The 24,153-nt window shown below is 39.2% G+C and overlaps 1 protein-coding gene across 3 annotated transcripts; it reads left to right on the forward strand.

Annotated features, from left to right (window-relative positions):
- The first annotated feature begins 724 nt into the window (after positions 1 to 724).
- Elk4 (ETS transcription factor ELK4) lies at positions 725 to 22,865 on the forward strand. Of its 3 annotated transcripts, none has more exons than XM_027934850.2 (5): positions 725 to 927; positions 7,850 to 8,065; positions 9,365 to 10,240; positions 11,008 to 11,124; positions 14,473 to 22,865. In XM_027934850.2, the coding sequence occupies exons 2-5, from the start codon at positions 7,859 to 7,861 to the stop codon at positions 14,569 to 14,571; spliced, it is 1,299 nt and encodes a 432-aa protein (XP_027790651.1). In that variant the 5' UTR covers positions 725 to 927; positions 7,850 to 7,858; the 3' UTR covers positions 14,572 to 22,865. The 3 variants fall into 3 exon arrangements, with proteins under 3 accessions (XP_027790651.1, XP_071456235.1, XP_027790652.1); XM_071600134.1 differs by lacking the exon at positions 725 to 927 and adding an exon at positions 3,961 to 3,980; XM_027934851.2 differs by lacking the exon at positions 725 to 927 and adding an exon at positions 6,004 to 7,685.
- The last annotated feature ends 1,288 nt before the right edge of the window (positions 22,866 to 24,153 follow it).

Consider the following 24,153-nt stretch of genomic DNA (forward strand, 5'->3'; position numbering starts at 1 on the left):
GTGCTTGGAAACATTTTTTGGGTCTTAGCTACTGTCACTACTGTCATTGTCAAAGCACTGGCGAGAGCGCACGGTGCAGATATAGTATTTATCAAGTGTTGGTAGTGTCCTGGGATCTGATACTTTGATGAGAAAGCTGTCGCTCCATCAACTTCTGGACCCACAAAGGGATGGGTAAGTCGGACGGGCGACAGAGTGTCCCCCCAACTTAAGCTCAGCAGCAACTAGAAGCAGCCCCAACGGCAGGGGCTAGGAGACCGCCCCCTTGCCTCGGACCGGGGAGTAAGCAAGGGCCCGGGCTACCCCGGGGAGACCGAGGCCTCGCTTTTGGTTCTCCGAGTTCCTACAGGAGCCTCAGGGAACTGGAATCGACCGGACCAAGAACAGAGGACAGTGACAACAGAAGAACTCCAGGGGGTGCCCCTCGCACGCCAGGTCCGCGGGCTCCAACAAGTCGCGTCTCTGGGGCTGCCGTGCCTAGCGGATCCCCTTGGGCTCGCAGCCCCGCCCTCCCTGCCCCCGGAAGTGACGCGCGGCGGCGTCTGGGAGGGGCCCTAGCGCAACCGGGGGGTTCAAGAGTGGCGGCGGCCGCTGAGCGCCTAGCAGGCCCGGCCGAAGCGAGGAACGCCCCGAGCGCGCGCCCGGCGGGTAGCGGCCTGACGACCCACGCTGCCGACACTGCCGCCACGTGCGGGGGCGGGAGGGCGGGACGCGAGGAGTCGCGGCGGCTTTGCGGCGGCGGGAGATGCGGGAGATTGCGGACACCCGGCGGGCTCGGCTCGGCGGCCGCCGCCGCCTTCTCCGGCTCCGCCGCGGGGGTCGCAGCGGCTGCCGCGCCATCCTCAAGTTCCCAGCGTGAGGAGTTGGCCGCGGAGGGGAGCTTTGCATTCGAGACCGTGAGCGAAAGGGAGCCTCGCGCGTGGCTTGGTGAGCGGCTCGCCCGCTCCGCATCAGGGTCCAGCTGCGGCCCCTCGGACTGGGGGCGGGCGCGTGGGCCGAGGGGCTCGCAGCACAACAGGAAGTGCGGGCGCGGGGCGGGGCTGCGGTGCGCTCCCCTGGGGACCCGCCCCCGGCCGCTGGTGCCGGCGGCCCCTGCTCCGCAGCGCGCAGGTGGACTCCGGATCGCTGCGCTCCACTCCTCACTCCCTAGTTGGGTTCCGCGAGGTCCTTTAGGCAAAAGGTGGCAGCGGGTTTTGTTGCATGGGTGGGGAGGAGGGGAGCAATTCTGACTTTCAGTAGTGACAGGAAGTTGGAAAATGAAAGTACAGTAATTGAGTGGTTACAAAGACCCGTGAGGTTGTGCCTCTTCCTCGGACTTTGATCTTCTCTGGGGCGCACGGTCCCAGAGGTGTTTCTTCCTTTCCCCTCGCTCGCTATTCATCCGGTATCAAGTTTCATTTCTTTTTCTACCTCTCTCCAGCACCCACCTCCCGCCTTTACTTTCTGCTTACTGTACAGCTGCAGCAAGGCTGGGCGCTTCTTCATTCCTAGTAAGATAAATTGGAAACATCTTTTGGGGCATTGGTAGATATAAGAGGTATTCTTGACTGAAGTGATCAAGAGATATACAGTTGGCTTTTCCCCAAACTATTAATGTTTGAAGTTTAGGACATTTAAATAAAGATTCCCAAATCTGTCCCTTTGGTTGCTGGATCAGATCCTCCCTCCCCGTCCCACTCCGCGTGGAAAACTTGGTGCTTCGGTATTTAGGACTGACATTTTCGTTAAAATGTAGTATGATTCAATTTTTTCCCCCTAAGGAATTCTCTCTTTGATTTTAATTTAAGTATTAAAACTTTTGTTAATGGAGTCTGTTACATCCTGAGGAAAATATTGTCTTCTAAGGGTTTTTTTGTTGTTGTTTTTTTTTTTTGGTAATTTAACAGTATACATTTGGAACTGGGAATGTAGCTCTGAGAGCTTGTGCAAGACCCTGGGTTTCATTCCCAGCGCGCAGACACACACACACACACACACACACACACTCAACACCAAGGAAGAAATATACATTTAATATTCTTTATTCTCCTTGTATAAGATCCTGTGCAGTAGATTTGCTACATCCGGTTACTTTTTGACAAGGATTATTTTGATTCAAAACTAATTTTAATACATTTAAGATTTTTCGTTTTTTAGGCAGCCATTGAAGAATTTGGAAACTTATTTTTTGGGTCTTAGCTACTGTCACTGAATAATAGTTGGGTTATGGGTGGCCACAGCAACAGGACTATGTGTATTATAAACATGTTGAGGGTGGTAGCATTTCACTTCATAGAATCTTCTTTAATAAGCCATTCCAACATGGATACCTCTTTCTTTCTCATTCTTTTCTTCTTCCTTAATGTTGGGGCTGGAACACAGGGCCTGAAGCATGCTAGGCAGAGGTACCATACCCACTGAGCTACACCTGCAGCTGCCTCTTTTAAATTAGCACAGGGATTGGTCTTTCTTTGAAGTGTTGATAGCATCAGTTGTTTTCAGTGTTTAATCCTTCAAAAATCAGACTCCTACCCTGATGATTGTGGTATGCCAGTTATCCCAGCTCCTGAGGAGGCTGAGGCAGGAGGATCCCAAATTTGAAACCAACCTGGATAACTTAGTGAAATCCTGTCTCAAAAAATAAAAAGGTCTGGGGGTGTAACTCAATAGTAGAGCACTGGTCTGTGATACTCAAGACCCTGGATATAATCACCAGTACCAGAAGGAAAAAAAAATCAGATTCCTTAAATTGGAGCAGGAAAATACAAGATTTTTAAAATTTTTTAAAAAATTTATAATTATACGAAAGTCAGGATTTTTTGGTGGGGGAGGATACCAAGGATTGAACTTTGGGGCACTGGACCACTGAGCCACATCCCCAGCCCTATTTTGTATTTTATTTAGAGATAGGGTCTTGCCAAATTGCTTAGTGCTTCGCTTTTTTCTGAGGCAGGCTTTGAGCTCATTTCTCCTGTCTCAGCCTCCCAAGCTGTGTGCACCACCGCACTGGGAAAGTTGAAAAAAAAAAATTTTTTTTTTTTTTTGGTACTGGGGAGTGAATCCAGCCTTCTGAGCACATCCCCAACCCTTTTTCATATATTATTTAGAGACAGGGTCTCACTGAATTACTTAAGACCTCACTAAATTGCTGAGGCTGGCTTTGAACTCATGATCCTCCTGCCTCAGCCTCCTGAGGTGCTGGGATTACAGGCATGCACTACCATTCCCATGTTGAAAAATTGGGATTTTGTGAAAAGGAAAATCAAGTATTTTCTCTCCTCGGCTGTTTGTAACAAGAGAAAAAGGATTTATATTTTTAACTCTTAACCTTTGTAATTTTTAATTATTTTTTTCCTCCTTTAGTTTTCCTTTATGACTGGAAATCATTGAAGTTCATAATTAATACCACACTTTTAAAAACTAAAGTGAAAAGAGTTTTATCTATATCCTCAGGAGTTTGCCAGTTTTTCAGTTGAAAGAATAACCTGATATTAAAATTAAATTAGGGACTTTGAATTGGGGAGCTGGGCACAGTAGCACATGCCTGTAATCTCTGTGACTTGGAAACCTAAGGCAGGAGCATCGCAAGTTCCAGACCAGCTTCAGCAACTAAGGGAGGCCCTAAGCAACTTAGCCAAACTCTGACTCAGAAAAGGGCTGGGGATGTGGCTCAGGGTAGAGCTCCAGGACCAAAAAAAATTCTTTTTAATTAAAAAAAAATTGAATTAGTGGCTGAGGGTGTAGCTCAGGAATAGAATGCTTATTTAATATATGTGAGGCCCTGGGTTTGATTCCCAGCACCACACACAAAAAAAGCATTCTTTTAAAAGTATCCATTGCAGTTGTCCATTTTATAACTCTTTTAGTTTTTCTCAAAAGAAAATTCATTTCCACTTTTCCCGTCCAAAACCATGATGCTCTTTTTCTTTTCCTCCTAATATAGCCTTCTAGCCTAGACATCTAATAATGTGCTACAGAGGCATCAGCATTTCCTGTAGCAGGTAGGTTCTATACTAAAGTATCCAATAGCTTGTCACACTTGACTCCATGGATACTGAACCACTGGTAACCAAAGGGAAAGTGGACACAAACCTTCACCACCTTTGGGCACCTATCTTTGGGAACCTTCTCTTTGCTCAGGACAGTAATTGTATGCTCATTGTGAATATTTTAGTGATTGTTTCTGTTTTTCTAGCTGTGTAGCTTAGTTACTATAAGCATGTAGGGCTCAAATGTGATCTACATGATAGGTGTTAAGACTCCATGATTTGGGTTTTAGAATTTTTCCCAAAATAAGTGGAATTATAAGCAGCACTTTTATAGTAAAATAGAACTTCCTGTTCTCTGTCTTCCTTTCTTCTATTATTGTCTCTTTCATGCATACATTTCTGCGTTTACCCTAAGCATTCTTGACACAAAGGTGATGTCTGGAAATGTGGAAATTGATTTCTTTGTCTAAACTCATATGTACAAGGGAATAGTTTTTACAGGCTTACGCTAACAAATAATTGTTTAATAAAACTGTATAGTAAAAAAAAAAAAAAAAGTAATTTATCATGAACAAGCATCATGAGAAGAAAATGGCTATTTGGTAAACTCAGAAAAGTGACAAAGAACTTCCCTGTGCCCCACCATACTTGATGAACATGATAACCACTGTTTTAACTCAGGTCAAGACTGGGGAGCTGATTTCTAGAGGGCACAGTTGTTTAACATTAAGGAAGCTCTTCATTTGAGGATTATTATCTCTTAGTACCTAAATACAATACTTCTTCACAGTGAACTAGCGATATGAATGTTTTGACCATCTAGAGAAGAGGGTTCCCTAATGAATAGATGAGGATGTTGCTGTGACGAAGGGAAGTTGGACCCAAGGTATCAGCTTCTTGACTGTGGCATCTCCCCTTTCTATTCTTTATTATTTTCCCATCTTTATTTGCAGATGACAGTGTCTCTGTATGACCAGTTTCAAAGTGGTAAACATGAGGATTACTGGAGAACATTTCAAGTGCCTCAGAAAAGTTTTAAAAAACCAAATATTTTTCACTACAGTTTCTTACTCTACCTCTTTTTGGCAGTGGAAGTAGTTGACCCTTAAGGATCTCATCTCCGTGAGCTATATGTTGTTAGAATTAGTCTCCTTAGGCCTAACTCTTGTAACATTTGTTTTGTTAGGTTTGTTTGTTTTAAACATCTTTATTGAGAAGTAGTTTATACCCAAGAATTCACCTACCTCTAGTGTATAGTTCAGTGGTTTTTAGTATATTCACAGAACTGTGCAATTACCACCACAATCTAAGTTTAGAATATGTTTAGCAGCCCAAAAAGAAACCCTCTACTCATTAGCTGTCATTCCTCATTCCTCTCCCTACTCTTCCTCTACCCCCAGCAACTGGTGATCTACTTTCTTTGGCTGTAGATTGGCCTGTTCTGGACTTCTGATGTCAATGGAACCATGGACCCTGTCGTCTTTTGTGGCTGACTTGTTTCGTTTGCATAGTAGTGTCTTCAAGGTTCATGCATGTTGTGACAATAATTCATTTTTTTTCTTATGTTTGAATGATATTCCATTACCACATTTTATTTATCTGTTCATCAATTAATGGATGTTTGAGTTGTTTCCACTTTTTAGTTATTATGAATAATTCTGCTCTGAACATTCTGGCAAAAGTTTTTGTATGGACATACATTTTCATTTTTCCTGGGTATGTAGGAGTGGTTTATGTAGTAAACTTGTCTGAAGTGGCCATGAGATTTCCACTAGCAATGTCTGAGGGTTTCAATTTCTCCCTACTTGTTATTGTCCATCTTTTTGATTATAGCCATCTTTGTAGGTATGACGTGGTTTCTTATGTGGTTTGGATTTTCATTTCCCTTATAACTAATAATGTTGAACATATTTTATGTTCTTATTGACTATTTGCATGTCTTCTTTGGAGAAACATTTTTTTTATTGTTGTTACTTTTTTGGTTTTGTTTTGTGATACTACGAATTGAACCTTGGGTTGTTGTGTCACTGAGCTATGTTGCTAACCCTTTGCGAAGGCTGATGATGAACTTGGAATCCTCCTGCCCAGCCTTACTAGTTGATGGGATTACAGACATGCAAATCCTTTGCTTCATCATAATTTTGTCCTTTTTAAGTTACTTTAGATACAAGTTGTTTTTGAGATATGATTTGAAAATATTTTCCCCCATTTTCAGAATTGTCTTCTCATCTGATGGTATTGTTTGCAGCACAACATTTAAAAAAAAATTTTTATGTAGATGGACAGAAAGCCTTTATTTTATTTGTTTATTTTTAATGTGATGCTGAGGGTCGAACCAAGTGCCCCATGCTTGCTAGGCAAGTGCTCTGCCGCTGAGCTACAGCCCCAGCCCCAGTTTTAAATTTTGATGTAGTCCAGTTTACCTATTTTTGTAATATTTTAATGGAATTGATTTAATTTATTTTCAATCCTATTCTGCCCCACTGAGTTCTCATTCCTACAGAAAGGAAGGTTTCTTTATTTTATGTGTGAAAATGTTCAGTTACAGGTTTCTTAGGATGAGTTTATATATGTCTGGCCAGAGTTTTTGCCCTAAAGAATTCTTTCTCATGGACCACATATTTTGAAATTCTATGAGGAAGATGTCTTTGTGAGTGTATTTCCATTTTGCCCTGTTGCCCAAGCCAGCGATTATCAACCAGGATAATTTTGACCTCTCCTAGCAGAATATTGACTGTTTCTAGAGACTTTTTTTTTTTTTAATTTTGTTTTAGATGAACACAGTACCTTTATTTTGTTTATTTTTGTATGTGGTGCTAAGAATTGAACCCAGTGCCTCACATGTGCTAGGCAAGAGCTCTACCACTAAGCTTCAACTCCAGCCCTGGAGATACTTTTAATGGTCTCAGTGGGACAGGGGATGCTATTGGCATTTAGTGGATAGAGACAAGAGATGCAGCCAAAATCTAGCACATGAGACAATACCCCAAAACAAAGAATGATCTGGCCCCAAATATCGGTAATGCTAAAATTGAGAAACTGGCCTCAAAACAGATATCGGGGGATTTTTTTCTTTCAGTTTGTCTTGTTAATTAAATAAAGGTTGCTAATCAAATAAAAGGATAGAATGCAGATGGAATCTCTATAGATAGATAGAACTGTAACAGAACTTGTAAATTAGGGAACATTTTATTGAATTCTCAGTGCTGCCAATTATATGTAAATTGCATTTATGATAATGGATACTATTTGGAGGAGAAGTATCAGTTGGAGCAAAAGAATCTAGCTCTTACTTTTCACCTTACTTTCACCTGTACCTCAGCTCCCGGCCTGCTCTGGACATACAACTTAGTAAATAATCAAACTAGATAGAGGTTGAGATAGATGGTGGTCCTCTGAGAGACCATGATAGTGAAACTGTAGGGAAAACTCTTTTTTTTTTTTTTTTATGGTGCTGGGGATTTGATCCCAGGGCCTTGTGCATATGAGGCAAGCACTCTACCAACTGAGCTATATCCCTAGCCCCAAATTCTTAATAACATATACTCTTATGGCTGGCAATCTTCAGTCTGCTCCCAAAATTTACAGAACTAGCTTTATTCTCCTTACAAGTTGCTTCTGAAGCTGTATGGCATACTTTGGACTCTGGATTCAGATCATCTGGGCTTAAATCTCAACTTTGCCATTTGCTTTGTGACCTTGGACAGACTGGACAAGGTATTTAACCCTCTATTGATTCATTTTTCCATGTGTAAAATGAGAGTGCAGCCATATCTATCTAATAGGAATATTGTGGGTATGAAATGAGCTAGTACACTTAGAGCACTTAAAACAGGCCTGACATACATTGTTAATTCTATCACAAATCTGTATTCTTTCAGCCCACTGCTATGGACAGTGCCATCACCCTGTGGCAGTTCCTTCTTCAGCTCCTGCAGGAGCCTCAGAATGAGCACATGATCTGCTGGACCTCTAACAATGGGGAGTTCAAGCTTTTGCAGGCAGAAGAGGTTGCTCGTCTCTGGGGAATTCGCAAGAACAAGCCTAACATGAATTATGACAAACTCAGCCGAGCCCTCAGATACTATTATGTAAAGGTAACACACATCCTGATCTTGATGCTATACAGAGAACCTCAAGCCAAGAATTATTTCTTCTCTTGTTGAGGTTATAGGTACTAATGTCTTGTTTTATTTTAATACAATTTATTTTATAGCCTTAGCATTTAGAATTAGGACACAAGATATAAATGTTCTGGGTGTGTTTCTGTAAACTCTCAGTAACCTACTCTTATTATATGTATTTTGTTCCCAACTACATTTGTCATTAAAAGAAAAAGTCCAGATTGGAATACAAAAAAGGAATTCTGAGATTCTTGAGGATAAATATTCTCATGTGTGTCATAACTTACTTTAAAAATTGTCATGTATACTTTTTTTATAGCTTTACTTTTTTTTTTTTTCTTGGTATGAGGGCTCCCAGAGGCTCTTTACCACTGAGCTTCATCCCAGTTCTTTTTATTTTCTAAGTTGCTTTGGTCTTACTAAGTTTTGAGGCTGGCCTGGAACCTGCCATCCTCCTGCCTCAGCTGGGATTATAGGTGTGTATCACCATGCCCACCTGCTTTGCTTAATTTTGTTTTCATTTCACTCAGGGAGTATAGGTTAATACCTTAAAGAATAGCTATTAATATAGTTGATTTCCTAGGTAAAATTGTTTGTTTAATTTCTTACTATTTTGAATACGTTCTTGGGCACTGAGGAAAAATAAATGGTCCAGAGACTTAGAATCTAAAAAACTAACTGTAACCCCAGCCCCTTGGGGGGCTAAGGCAGGAATATGTTCCAGGCCAGCCTGGGCAACTTAGAGATGAGCTCTTACTTTCACCTTTAAGTAATTGATCTTTTCAGCTTTCCTGTACACAGATAAGAGGCAAGGATCAACTGGAATTTCTGAAGGAAGTAGGAACCTGCAATGTTCTGAATTCCTTTTTGCTTACTCAGGATGCCTATGGCTTATTCCTTTGGAATTATTTGAGATTGCAATTCAGTTAAGTTCTGACTTTATACAAATACTTGGTTGATAGAGGTAAACAATTGAAATCATTCGGGTTTTGTGTAACATACTAGTTCAGTTGCTGATAAAACATTTGAGTGTTGTTGCCTTAACTTCTCCATCATAGTAGAGGCTGTGTTTGGTATAGCTAGATGAATGTATATGATTTTGAGGCTTCTGAGTAAACTGCCCACTTCTTATCATTAAGCTACCTTACTCATAAGCTGTGGGACATAAGTTTATAGGAAAGTGTAAGAATGCTTATCTTCTTTTTTTGTAGTACTGGGGATGGAACTCAGGGCTTTGCACATGCTAACAATGCTTATTTTCTTTACCTACAGAATATCATCAAAAAAGTGAATGGTCAGAAGTTTGTGTACAAGTTTGTCTCTTACCCAGAGATTTTGAAAATGGATCCAATGACAGTGGGTAGGATTGAGGGAGACTATGAAACTTTAAACTCCAGTGAAGTCAGCAACAATTCCAAAGATGTGGAGAATGGAGGGAAAGAGAAACCACCTCAGCCTGGTGCCAAGACCTCTAGTCGCAATGATTACATACACTCTGGCTTGTATTCTTCATTTACTCTCAACTCTTTGAACACCTCCAATAAGAAGCTTTTCAAGTCAATAAAGATGGAGAATCCTGCTGAGAAACTGGCAGAGAAAAAATCTCCTCAGGAGCCAACACCATCTGTCATCAAATTTGTGACAACACCTTCTAAGAAGCCTCCCATTGAACCTGTTGCTGTCACCATTTCAACTGGCTCAAGTATTTCCCCGTCTTCTGATGAAACTATCCAAGCATTGGAGACATTGGTTTCCCCTAAACTGCCTTCCCTGGAATCCCCAACTTCTGCATCCAGCGTAGCTACCATTTTTACCCCTACACCTCCTGTTCCGTCCATTCCCCCTTCTTTGAAGGAGCTTCCTAGGACACTTTCTCCACCGCTGGGCTCCAACCCAGACATCGACACAGACATTGATTCAGTGGCTTCTCAGCCAATGGAACTTCCAGAGAACTTGTCACTGGATCCTAAAAATGAAGATTCAGCTTTGCCAGAAAAGGACAAAACAAATAATTCATCAAGATCCAAGAAACCCAAAGGGTTAGAACTGGCTCCTACCCTTGTGATTACAGGCAGTGACCCAAGCCCACTGGGGATATTAAGCCCATCTCTCCCTACAGCTTCTCTTACACCAGCACTTTTTTCACAGGTAACTCTCTATATTTTTAATGCCATTGTTTGTATTTACTCACTTCTTAAAACAAATCTAGAATTTCCACCTGAAAGTTTGTTTTCTGTTCTTATTCGTCTTAGAAAGGTTATGTGTAACCCTGTGGATAATTTTTCACTTCAGTCAGTTTTGCCAAAATAAAAGGTTTAGAGTATTTTTGGTGAAAATATATTGTTGTTTAAGTAAATAAATATATATATGTGTATATATATATATATTTTTACTTCCTCCTAAAGAGAGTAAATGTTCATATTTCTCTCTGGTTGGGTCTCGTGAAACTGTTACAGTAGTAAAAATCCTGAGAACTTTGAGAAAAAGGACTGATGTGATGTTGAATAACAAGTTTGTTTAGTTACAGTAGGTATTTATTAACTTGCTCATCTCATAGAACATTTTAATAGATAACTTCCAGACCATCTCATTATTAGAAGGAAAATGATGATTCATTTACCCACTATTCTTCTGCATCTGGATTCAGGTTTGTTTTTCTATTTGGGAAAGACCCTGTGTAAATTTGTTAAAAATTAGTTACTTTGACCTTATCTTTCTTAGGTTAGAAAAATGATCTCTTGAGATTTTCATCATAATAAAATTTTTAGATTTAGGGATATTTGGAGTAGAGAATAATATCATATTTGGGTTCAGTTAGTATATTAATTTAATTATAGTTTGGCTACTTGTATACTATGGCAAGGATAAAGCATAATCCTGGTACGTCCTTTAGTGTATATTTTTGTGTATTGCAGACACCCATCTTGTTGACTCCAAGCCCCTTGCTCTCCAGTATCCACTTTTGGAGTACTCTCAGCCCTGTGGCTCCCCTGAGTCCAGCCAGACTGCAAGGTGCTAACACGCTTTTCCAGGTAAAAGGCTATCTCTTGTGATGTTAAATGAAGAGGTATGCAAAAAGGCACTGTCTCACTGTTCAGTTTAGTCATTATATAATTTCTGTTTGATAAATATTCTTTGTTTTATTTTTTAATTTCTACATTGATTTTCTAGCTAGCGAGCAGCTTATATTAATATTCATAGCAGTTTCCTTTTCATTATTTACTATTAATATTCATTTGATTTAGACCAAAAATTATTTGATACTGAGATTTTGGACTCATCCATTTTTTTTTTTTTTTTGTCATTTAAAATACTAGAACTCTTCTATCAAAAATGTATTTACACACACAGAGCTGGGTATAGTAGTACATGCCTATAGTCCCAGCTGCTCAGGAAGCTGAAAGAGGAGGAGGATTGCTAGAACCTAGGAGTTTGAGACTAGCCTGGGCAATATAATGAGACCCTCTTTCATTAAAACCAAATCTATATATCTGTAAATAGATATGTCTATACATAGATGCGGGTCTGAACTTACAGTGGGTTTATACCCTGATGACCCCATTTTTGTAAGTCAAAAATACGATCAGCTGAAAATACTTTTAGTCCAGGCACTGTGGTGCATGCCTGTAATCTTAGCTGCTCAGGAAGCAGAAGGATCCAAGTTTAAGGACAGCCTGAGCAACTTAGTGAGACCCTGTCTCAAAATAAAAAGGAATGGGGATGAAGCTCAGTGGCAGAGTGCTTGCTCTGAGGGTTGGTGCAACGCCCTGGGTTCAGGGGATTTAACAAAAAAGAAAAAGAAAATGCATTTGATACACCTCACCATCTGAACATTATCACCCAGCAGCACAGCAGTGGCACACCGTGGATCATCAGTTGCTTCCCTGTGATCCGGTGGTTGACTGGGAGGTGTGGTCCTCTGTTGCTACTCAGCATGGCAAAGGGGTGTATACTGCATGTTACTGGCCGGGGAGAAGATTAAAATTCAAATTATGGTTTCTACTGGATGCATATGGCTCTTGCACTGTCTTAAACCATAATATGTCAGGGACTGCCTTTGTAGATACGTATACATATATACAGATATGAACACAGCCTCATATTGGTGTGACAGGAATACATTCTTAGAAAGATGACATTAGGTGATTGTGTACCATACAAACTTCAGTGGTGTAGCCTGCTCCACACCTGAGGGGGAGAGAGATACCAAGCCTAGGAGAAAATGATGCAATCCAGAGACAAGGTAAGCAGGAGGTGTGTGAGGCTGCTGCAGGGAGAACATGGCATCTGTTTTACAGTGAATTTTGTAAGTGGAACTTTGTAAGTGGAAAGCGCACAGTCTATAATAGTGATGAAACGTCTAGTGTGGTGTAGTAGAGACATAAACCAGCAGTAGTCATTGATTATCAAACATTAGGAACTGTACATAACTGTATGTGCTATACTTTTTTTGAAATTTTTTTTAGTTGTCGATGGACCTTTAAATAAATAAATAATTAATTAATTAATTTGTAGTAATGCTGAGGATCGAACCCAGTGCCTCACACATGCTAGGCAAGCGCTCTATCACTGAGCCCCAGCCCATGTGCTCTACCTTATGTGACTGGCAGTGCAGTAGGTTTGTTTACATGTTGCACTGCAGCATTAGGACAGCTCTAGCATCATTAGGGGATAGGAATTTTTTAGCTCCATTTTAATCTTAGGGAACCACTATTGTGTATATGGTCCCTCGTTGACCAGATAGTCATCATGTGGCACATGATTGTATATAGGAGAGCTCTATGTACAGGTTCTCTCTTTTTAAAATTTGACTTTGTATTGTGTGTGTGTGTTTAGGTTCCCTCTTGTTTTTGGGGGGTATCAGGGACTGAACTCGGGCATCCAACCACAGAGCCCTATCCCCAGCCCTATTTTGTATTTTATTTAGAGATAGGGTGTCACTGAGTTGCTTTTTTGCTAAGGCTGGCTTTGAACTCAAGATCCTCCTGTCTCAGCCTCCTGAGCTGCTGGATTACAGGTGTGCACCACTGCACCCAGCTAGGTTCCCTCTTTTAATTAAGAATTTTGTATTTTTAAATAGAGGAAAGCCTTGAGAATAGTCTATCAAATATTCTCATTTCTTCCTCACTCAGAATTGATATATATCAGAAAATGAATATAATCTCTTCACCAATATGTTAGGGAAAAGTCTTGCTATTTTTAATGGTTTTAACCATATTTGGCCAAACATTTAGACTTTATAAATTGTAAACTTTCTCATGGTCAATTTATTTACTTTTTCAGAGGTGACTATTCCTTGGATATTTCCTTATATTTTATAGTTATAATTTTTCTTTTGTTCTTATGAAAGTGAATGGGTAAGGAAAAGAAGACAAAATTTAGGGATTTGGCATGTAGCATTGTGGTAGAACGCATGCTTAGCATGTGCAGGGCCATGGGTTCCATCCTCTGTGCCTAAAAAAAAAAAAAAAAAGAAAGAAAAAAAAAACAACTTCTGCTTCTGTTTGTTTATTTACTTATTTATTTAGATTTTTCAATGCTAGGGATAAACCCCAGGATCTCAGAAATGCTAACTTGTATGCCCTCCTTTTTAAAAACAAACAGGCTGTGGTGCATACCTGTAGTCCCAGCAGCTGGGGGGCTGAGGCAGGAGGATCACTAGTTCAAAGCCAACCTCAGTAACTTAGCATGACCCTGTGTCAAAAAAATAAAAAGCTTTGGGGATATGGCTTAGTGGTTTAGCCCCGCTGGATTCAATCCCCGTACTACCCCCATCTTGTTCCCTACCCACACACACACACACAAAATTCCTGAATTATTAAATGGGAAAAGTGTTGAGAATCTTCCATATTTTATTTTTAAATTTTTCTTTGCTTCTCCTGAGCACATAATTTGGGCAAAGTGGTAGTGCTTCTGTAGCTTTAGCCTAGAATCTTCCTAAGTGGGTGATCTCAGAATATGTGATGGGAAAGGAATGCTTTTCTAAATGAGCACCCTATCTTTCTGGACTTTTTTGAGGGTTCATGTTTTATTTTATAACTGAATAACACTCTAAGGTGCATATTGTCATTTAGTTAACTTTCTAAAACTTTCATTTGAGGTTAAATGTAAACCTACGTTATCTTAACATAATGAAATGTAAAGGTTTGTTCTTTATTTCCATTCCGTTGAGGTTGTATGGAGTTAATACTTAAAATGTTAGGACAAACACTTAAGGTTTTATTATGATATCATATACTTATTGATGAAGTTACTGCTTTTATCCTGTGAGCCACTGCAAAGTCTGTTTTCTGTGTTCTGCCTTAGGGAATATAGTAGAAACAAAGTGAAAGTTGGGACTGAGTAGTAAGATGATAAAGTGTTTTTGTTTTCTTTCTCAGTTTCCTTCTGTACTGAACAGTCATGGGCCGTTCACTCTTTCTGGCCTGGATGGACCTTCTACTCCTGGCCCATTTTCCCCAGACCTGCAGAAGACATAACCTACGCACTTGTGAAGTGAGAGAACCAAGGAACAAAGAAATAGACACTTGGCATGATTGCGTTTGAAGTGAGAGATCCATAGTTCTACAATGCTGATAATATACAATTGTGATTTTTGTCATTTCCCACTGAAATACCTTTTTAGGATTCCCTCCCAATAGGACTCAATTTGGATTATAGGTAAAAATGCCTTAATTGAAGTCAAACCTCCCACTCTCTTCTTTTTTTCTTTTATATTTTGAGCTTTGTGTTAAAGTAATTTTGGTGGGGTTTAGCAGCAATGCTTTGCAAGAGTGGTTAAGAATAGAGTTAACTCCTGGCCATTGGGACCCATTGACCAGGGGGAAAAATTAAAGAAATGTTAGTTAAATGAAATTGGCCATATCTTTAGGACTAAGTGTGCTCTGTTGAATGAGTAAATGTGAGTTTTTTAAAGCAGTGGGAGAAAAAGAACCATTCCTCTTCATACACAGTAAGATTGGTGCAGTACTACTGAGGAGATTTTGTTTTGTGCGAACTGCAACATGTATAAGCAACTCCAAAGAAAGGCATCTTATTTCCATTTATTCTGGGTGGGTCTCTTAGCTACATGCATGGTCTTCTCTGGACCTGTCAACAGGGCTTAGAGCTAGTCTATTTCAACATAAGATATTCAACTTAGGGTATAAGATGGTTTTTAGAACATTCAGTGAGACTGTGGGACCCCCCCCCCCCCATACACACACACATCTAGCACAGTAACGTCTTCTCTCTAAACAGTGATTCCATACCCATAGAATACAGCATGGCACACGATGACTTCTAGGAGGGTGGACTTGGGTTTTGAAAATTGGAAGCATCTCTAAATTAAAGGTTTGATTACCTTGAAGCAACACATGGGGCTCTTCCCAGTTAGAAGAGAGCCAAAGAGAAAGAATCTTGCTCCTTCCTATCTGGTTTACCCCATTTCCTGCTGTATATTTAGCATCTTTCCTTTTAAATCAGAGGTTATTAGGGGTTGTGACAGTGTTCGGATGTAATTAGGAAGGTAGACTGCAAAGAGAAGCCTTCTAATCAGTAGTGAGACAAAGATGTGCTTGTTTCTTTCAGTTTCTCTCTCTCTCATTAGGGAAGAACAGATTTCATTTGGCAATGCTAAATAGTGATTGCATTGTTAGACCTTCATCTCTATATTATAAGATTTATAAAATATTACCTTAGGTAAGTCAATGCCAGGTGTGGACAGCTAGCTTGATTCCCAGACTGAGTTATACCAGTATCACAGTGGAATCTTTTGAGAAGTTTGGCTTTAAAGTCCAGGACTAAATTAACATGCTTCCACCACTACTGTGCCCATTAAACAAACTAGTCTCTTAACCTTGTAGTTGAATCATGGGAACTAAGTGGAATGAGGGAGTAAGACTTGAGGGCTCAACATGATACTGTTACAAGCCAGCATCTTCCAGATGCACATTATTTGCTTTAAGTTTTATTTACATACCGTGTAGAAAAGCTTTTGTGTAACATACTGTGCTGTCTCATTAGCAGTGGAAGGAAAGTCCTCGATGAGCTGCCTCTGAAGGTGCGTGTTGGGGACCTGTTACTACTTTGTTGGTTGTTACCAGCTGAACGTTCTGTTCCTGAGATGTGCAATAGTAGTGTTGAAAGGTAGTGGTCAGTAGTGATGGGAACAGACATTGGACTTTCTTCCCATATTGAATTATTTAGCTTTCATACCTGTTTTAAATTAGATCCCTGAGCAGCTCTTTGGAATAGTTTTATTAGGCTAACATTTTGTATAGTAATTAAATATTGATGGTTGGTTTAAATAGATGTTTTAAATTCTGAAAGCACAAAAGTATTTTTTTTTTTTTAATCTTTGAGTTAAAGGAGAAAAGCCATTGGTTTATTTTCACAGATGATATATTTGATAATTTTCTGTCTCAGCACAAAGGTACCTTAGCACCATTAAAACTCAAGGCATTTCCCTAGGAAGCTGTTTTAACATCAGGTCTCCTTTGCTTAAGTCTGTCGCCAAAGCCTCTGAGAGGCATGAGGCCTTAGGAGGTAGATGGTGCTCTGCTTTCTCTTTGAGATCAACTAAGTTGGGGAAGCGCTTGCGTGCATGAGTGTGTGTGTGTCTGTGTCCATGTCTGTGTGTCCTTTTTCAAGTCAAGGTTCACAACCTTAGCAAGTGTGTGAGGCTCTGAGACAGCCTCCCTCCTGGAAAAGTCTAAGAACAATTCTTAGCATCAAAAACATACCACGTGGGGCGGGGGTTGTGACTCAGAGGTAGAATGCTTGCCCAGCATGTGTGAGGCACTAGGTTTAATCCTCAACACCACATAAAAATAAATAAACAAAATAAAGGTATTGTGTCCATCTACAACTAAAACAAATATCAAAAAACAAAACAAAACAAACATATGACTTGAGTATTCACTGGGGAGACGTGTTTCGTGGCTGCAGCTGGTATCTCAGTAGTCACTTTGTTAGGATAATTGCTGGTGGGCAACGGTAGCCTAAGTCAAAGGAGAGGAGCAGGCTGCCAGGGCCTTGGGATGTCCTCTGTGATCACTTCTGCTCTAGTCATCTGCTGGAAAATGTTTAGCAGCCAGAATCTCTGAGGTGGCCAGGGGAACCCCTGAATTTATGGAATTTATCAATTTTCTTGATGTATATTACTCCACTGGGGCTGATTTTAAGCCACTGCCATGGAATTGAGAAGGGATATTCATAGTTGATGCAGAGTCAGTGCCAACAAACCACTGCATTTATTCCACCCCTGGGTGGATTTTCACGTTTAAAATAATTTTTAATTATATGCTGATTTGTAAAATTACCAAATTAAAATCTCATGTCTTGACTTCAGTAACTTTTTTCCTCTGACACTACCGATTGAACCCAAGGGCCTTCTACCTCTGAGCTGTATCTCCAGCCCTTTTTATTTTTTACTTTGAGACAAGGTCTTGTTAAGTTGCCCAGGCTGCCCTCAAACTCGACGTCCTCCTGCCTCAGCTTCCCGAGTCACTGGGATAACAAGTATGCACCACTGTGTAAGTCTTTTTTTTTCCTCTCACAGTTTATCACAGTGCTTTTGTGATGTTGTCTTTCTCATGGCATACTTTGTATGTTTGAACAAAGGGAAAACTTTCTTTTAAAAACAAAAAAAGTTTATACATAATTGAAGAATCTATCTTTAAAATCTAGGATATTTCCCCCCCACATTTTGGCAATTAAAATCTAGGTGTAATTTTTTTTTCAAATTTTGGTGTGGAGCCAGGTGTGATAGCACACACTGTAATCCCAGCAGATGGGGAGGCTGAGACAAGAAGATCAAGAGTTCAGAGCCAGTCTCAGCAATTTAGCAAGGTCCTAAGCAACTTGGCGAGATTCTGTCTCTAAACAAAATATGAAAAAGGGGGATGTGGCTCAGTAGTTAGGTGCCCCTGGGTTCAATCCCCGGTATCAAAAAAAAATTTTTTTTTTTTTTTTTGGTGGGGAAAGTAAGCCATGAGGCTACTGAATTCCTTCCTTCCTTCCTTTTTTTTAATAATGGGGGAAATTCCTTGAAGATTTATTTGCATGCTATATTAGAGATCAAAAAAGGCATTGACTGGCTGTTAAATCTGAGACTTGGAATTCTGGAGCTGTAACTCCAGGCTATTTATGGTATCACCGCAGTCCTATTCCCACCAACATTGGGCAATGTCTACTCTGGTAGCATTGTTTCATTCTGATTTTAGAATTTGTATTATAATTCCAAAGTTCTAAAAGGTAACTTTATGTTTCTATCGATTTAAGACACTCAGTGGTATTTCAGAAAAGTGTTCTCTACCACTGAACTACATCCTCAGTCCTTTTTAAATTTTAAAACAGGGTCTCACTAAGTTGCTGAGGCTGGCCTTAAATTTATGATCTTCCTGCCTCAACCTCCCAACTGCACATTGGGATTACAGATATGTGCCACCATGCCCCAGCAGTCTCTAATCATTTTTAACACACCCCTCATCAGTAAATTTTTGAAAACAGAAACTTTCCCTATGAAAAACTCTCATGTGTTTCTGTTGTTATATACCACTACACTAAAGTAACATGTATGCTATAAAATATACGTAAAACTAGAGAATTTTAGACTTGCAAGTTTTCAGGAGAACTTGTCATAAGCTTTTGAAATTTCACATTAATTTTTTTCACAGTTGCCAAATAACATCGATTACCAAATGTTTTCCAGAGCGTCATGCATATTATTTCTGACAGCTTGTTATCTCTTTCATCTTTGTATCAAGTGTGCTTAAAAACTTCTTTTGTTCTTGTGTTATCTTTATGCTAAGATATATAACAATTTCCACTTTCTTTCTGTATTAATAAGTGTGTGTGTGTGTGTGTGTGAGAGAGAGAGAGAGAGAGAGAGAAAGAGAAAGAGAGAGGAGAGAGAGAGCGCCCATGAGGGAGAAAGAGAGATATAGCATCTGAAGGAATTCTTTTCTTGATGGGTCTGTTCTGCTTATTGCTTTATTTACTATATATGTTTTATTTACCCCCAGAAATCTAGAATTGTGCTGAAGTGCCCTTCTAAGGTGTAGAAACAATTGTGGAGATAATGCAGGTTGCTGGGCAGAAACTTGGGGCTCTGAATGAACCACCAAACCCAATCTGAGGATGTGATAGAATATAGTATTTCTAAACTGGAATCAGGCTGTTAATGTCCAGGCCACAGTAGTTTGAATGAAGTGAAGGTCAACCATGATTGTCTTTCTTCAGCAGGTGCTCTGACCAGAGAAGCATTCTGTGGAAAGTATTTTAATTATTTTTTTGGTCTGGGATCAACAAATAAATGTTTTGTTTTTGTTATCAATGCTGGCATTGCCTGAAACAGGTGCCCTGTTTTAACATGAGAACCATCCTCACTGAAGGAAAAAGTTTTAATCTTGGAGTCTAGAATTCTTCACGGAGTGGTGGTGGTGGTGGTACTGTATTAAGCAAGAACAGGAGGTACTTGATTTCACTTCTCATTCTTGGTAGAACCTGCCACTATCAAAGTTGTGTTTTGACTATAATAAACACAGCAGATCTGAGAGGTGAATTGGTGGTGGTGGTGGTGGTGTAAGTGGCTTACCAGTGCTCCATCTGAAGCTGCCAGGGTCTTCTAGCTGCTTTTCTGAACAGAGAGATACCTGGATAGCCTGCCAAAGAGCAGCCATTTTGAGAATGCTGCCGTTCATACTTAGCCATTGTGAAAGATGGAAACCTGGAGGTTTGTGCGAGAGGGGAAATGTTGACTTTAAACTTCCTACAGAAGCCAGGAAATTCAAGCTGCTGTTGTCATTATTTTATTTTATATTGCAGTGCTGGGGATCACGTAGGCCTTGTACCACAGAACTAGACTCCCAGCCCCACATAATTTTAAATGAAACCTCTTACTAGGACATTCACGAAGGATACAAACATAGTAAGTCTCTTGAATGCTAAATTTTTGTGTGTAATACACATCAGGGAGTTTTATGAGATTTAAAACTTTACTTTGAAATATTTAATTGGGAGACTAGAATATTCTTTCTAAATCATTCTGATTTATTGGCTAAGTACATGTATGTGTATGTATATACTGATGTATGGACTGAGAGAGTGTGTGTATAAATCTGTTTTTCACAGGGATTATATATTATCCTCTAAACTAGGATGGCTCCTAGTTTATTTTATACTAAAACTCAAAAAAAAAAAAAAAAACCAATTTGCTGCACTTTGCAGTTGCTACTTTTTAAAGATTAATGTCTTGCACATTTCAGTTTTTAAATATACAGAATCATGGGCCTTAAAGACTAATTGCTTGCTAACATTTTAGAAATACCGCACTGAAATATGTTGTACTCGAAACAAGGTCATCTTAAACTCTTCCCTTATGTTCATATATTATTGAGCTAATAAGGATGTCTTGTCTTAAAATTTCTACATTTCTGTTTGCTTTTGTGAAAATTTTTATTTGACTTGGTTGTTAAGTTTCTCAGAAAGGAGATTTATATTAGAAGTACTGTGTCTACCATACAGAGAATTCGACCATGGATTGATATAAAAAGTGGAGGAATTCTAGCTTTGTGCTTAATTTACCCCATTTAAACTGTACACAAACAGCATTAACAGAACTGCAAAGGAGGGCTTCTGAGTTGAATGGTCTCATTCCCATCTCATAAAGGCCCGCTCTGGTTCTCTCTCTTCCAAGGATTATGAGCCATGCTCAGACAGGCCTGGGATCTCCTGGATGGGGTAGGGATGGAGTGGAATGCCCTGTGGCTGGCCCAGAGTTCTAGCCAATAGAACCATTCAGATCTGCCTGGCATTCATGGTGGGAATATACCATATTAAATCACTTCGCACTTTCTTGGGCACCATTATTAGCACTGTTTTTGTTTTTAATAACTGGAAGCACTTAATGATTATTTTGTTTAATTTCAGCTTAGTATATTAGGGGTCATGGGAGTAAGGTTTATTTCTCATTTACTTTGTGGGGGAAACTTAGGAGTGTTTGGGGAAGGGATAAAAGACTACCTAGTGAGCCATTCTTCTAGGTTGTGTAAGGTAGGCTCTTTGGGTTAGGATGTTTTAAAGTAATTTGCAAGCTTTTAATGTACTCTATGATTTTTAAAAGATGTGCAGTTGCTAGATTATACTTAAATATGAAAAAAATCCAACTATAAGTTTTTTGTTTTGTTTTGTTCATGTTCACTCGTTTTCTTGTCTGTCATGTAGAGGACATAGTCCCTTCTAAGACATTTCTTTTTTTGTTTGTATTTTGTGGCAGTATTACCAGTGGCCTTTGTGTGTACATTCATTGCTTGCATTCATTGTTTATATGATAGAGAAACATATTTTATAAACTTCCCTGTTCAGTATTAGTGAAATTAACTAAGATGCATCTATGTAAAGATAAAAAAGAAATTAATACAATTAACTTCTGATCATTGGGGGCCTATTTATTCTGTTTGGCTCCTACTCTTTTCTAGTCATAGTCATGTATTTCTTCACTTTGCCTTCTAACAGTTTCATTTATCTTTGTGGAGTAGGGAAGATTTAAATACGAATTTTAATTCATTTTGCTACTGGATAGCTTTGTTTAGAGGCAAATAAAATTTTGTTCAAAATTAATTTCTTAGAATTATGCCCTTTATTCACCAGATAATCATATTGGCTTAAGAAAAGAAGAAGTATGTATAACTTTGCTTTTCTTTTGTGCCTGGGTCTGGTATGTTGCCCAGGCCGGCTTTGAACTCCTAGACTCAAGCAGTCCTGCCTCAGCCCTGTTGAGTAGCTGGAACTACAGGTATTACACCTGACTTAACTTTGCATTTTGAAGAACAAACTAATAATTTTCCATGGGCCCTACTGGATCTTAAAAAGAAAAAGATATCTGAGAGACAACTAAGGATCAATGGGAGTTATTAACCGTAGGTTAGATTCTTTAAATTTCATACTCTGGGTGGTTTAGAGTTGAAACTGGTTTGTGGACTATAAAATATGGCCAGCATTTAAAAATTAAATGATATTAAATAACAAACTCTATTAGATATAGTACAAGTGCACAACTACCCAGAATGAGTAATTTAAGGTATTATTAATAACTTATGTTAATTAATTTCAGTTTAACTTACATTAGGGAGACGTTCAGAGTATTAAAATCACCTTTTTTTCCTTCTTCCTTAAAAGGCAGTTAAAGTGGTAACTGCTAGTGGTTATGAAAATTCACATTAATTGTTGGTGAAGCCGATAGAAACTGCCTTGTCATCTAGCCAGCAGCAGGGTTTACCTGGTGAACAAAGGCATGTTGTTCAGGGTTGATTAGGGTGATTGTATCTCGAGTCTGGAATTCTGTCTCTGTGCACAAAGAAACTTTATGCAGAGTTTAGGTGGGTAAAGTAAGGGATATGCAAGCACTTTGAGGGCTTTATAATATGCTGCTTTTAAGATTAAAAAAAAAAAAAACAATTAATACTCGGTGCATTTCCACACATTGTAAGGGGTTGCTCTGAGTAACCAACCAGGTGGTCATTTTTTCTATCACCTCCCATGTTTTATGCAAAAATTTTGTTAAATTGTATAATGGTGGTATGTATCTTTTAAGAAAGATGATACATTTTTAAACTATTTTGTGTAAGAACTGACAGAGGAATTTGCTTTGTATAATGCAAGCTGGCTTTAAGAAAGCACTGTAGCAAATTTACTACAAGTCCAAAATTATACAGATATATTAGTAGATATATGTGCAACTAGATATGGACAACAGTTGTATTTTTTTAAATAAATATTTTTAACAAAATAATTTTCTGGATTGATTATTCATTTCCCTTCTTTCACATTTGTTGAGATAGTCTCTGTGCATTGTATTGTATTTCCATCCATGCTAACAAGGGGTAAGGAAGGAATTTAATTTTCCCAGTGCTTTTTGGTTAAACCTGATCTTCAACTACTTGGTATGTATCTACATTAAAATATTTAAAACCTAGGTTGGGACAGGCAGTGAAAGGGGGAGACTGCAAATGATTGGCATAAAGTGAATTAAAAGAGAACTGACCAGCAAGAAAAAATTATTAACTATGTGAAATCTCTATTTTACTTTATTGACATTTTAAAGGTTTTTTAAAAACATTTTTTAATAAGATGCCTTTATTGTAGCTTTTGAAAAGAGCAACTTTTGCTTATTTCTGTTTTAGCACGTTTCTTTGTATGGTTTTTGAGCTACAAAAGCAGAGATTTAAGTTCATTTAACAAATGAAATGAGGCCTTTCAGAACTGGTTTGAAATAACACATATAGGGGAAAGTGGGATTAATAGATGGAAAAATCATATCAGAAAGCTATTTCATATCTCTAGTTGAAAATTGCTGGTGAGGCAATTCACCTACCCTTGTGAGATGTCACTTCAGATGACGATGCTCATTGGCTGATATTCTCTTGTGGGAACTGATAAACTCTCCTAAAGTACCATTCTTAAAACACATTACCTAGAACAGTAATGCCATGAGCTCATAAAAGAGTCTTCAGTACTTGGAGATTCAGTTGCCTTTTAGAATATCAGATGCTTCAAGTCCTTCATTTATTTTCTAACCTCTATTGAGCGGCATGCTTAATTGGCAAGCACTTAGTGTTTTACAGATGGATTGGATGACACACCAATACACTAACACTTTGTTTCAGAGCTGGCATTGTCAGTTGGGAGATAATCATTAACAGTTGTAAGATTTCATATTGATGTGGCTATAAAACCCAGCACTGATGGCAGTACACCCTGTGCCTGAAGGAGTTGATAAAAGTGACTTCAGAGGGAGTAACTCTTAAAGTAGTAACCCAGCAGTGGATAATATTGAAGGTGAAATGGAGGCAAAGATCTCTAACAGCTGTGCGGGTCAAGTGATGAGCTCTGGTGTTCAGGAAGTTGCTGGAGTGCCAGAGTCCACTCCGTGATTTGTATTTGTTTTGAATTCGTAGCCTCTCTGTAATCAAGGTCACCATCTGTGTTGCCAGGTTCAGCAGTTGATATTCATTCCTTGGTTTGCCTCTTGACAGCACAGATTCCTTCATGAGATACTCTTCACGTAACTTCTAAGAAAC

The sequence above is a fragment of the Marmota flaviventris genome, chromosome 12 (genome assembly GCF_047511675.1).
Source record: "Marmota flaviventris isolate mMarFla1 chromosome 12, mMarFla1.hap1, whole genome shotgun sequence".
Classification (NCBI taxonomy): domain Eukaryota; kingdom Metazoa; phylum Chordata; class Mammalia; order Rodentia; family Sciuridae; genus Marmota; species Marmota flaviventris.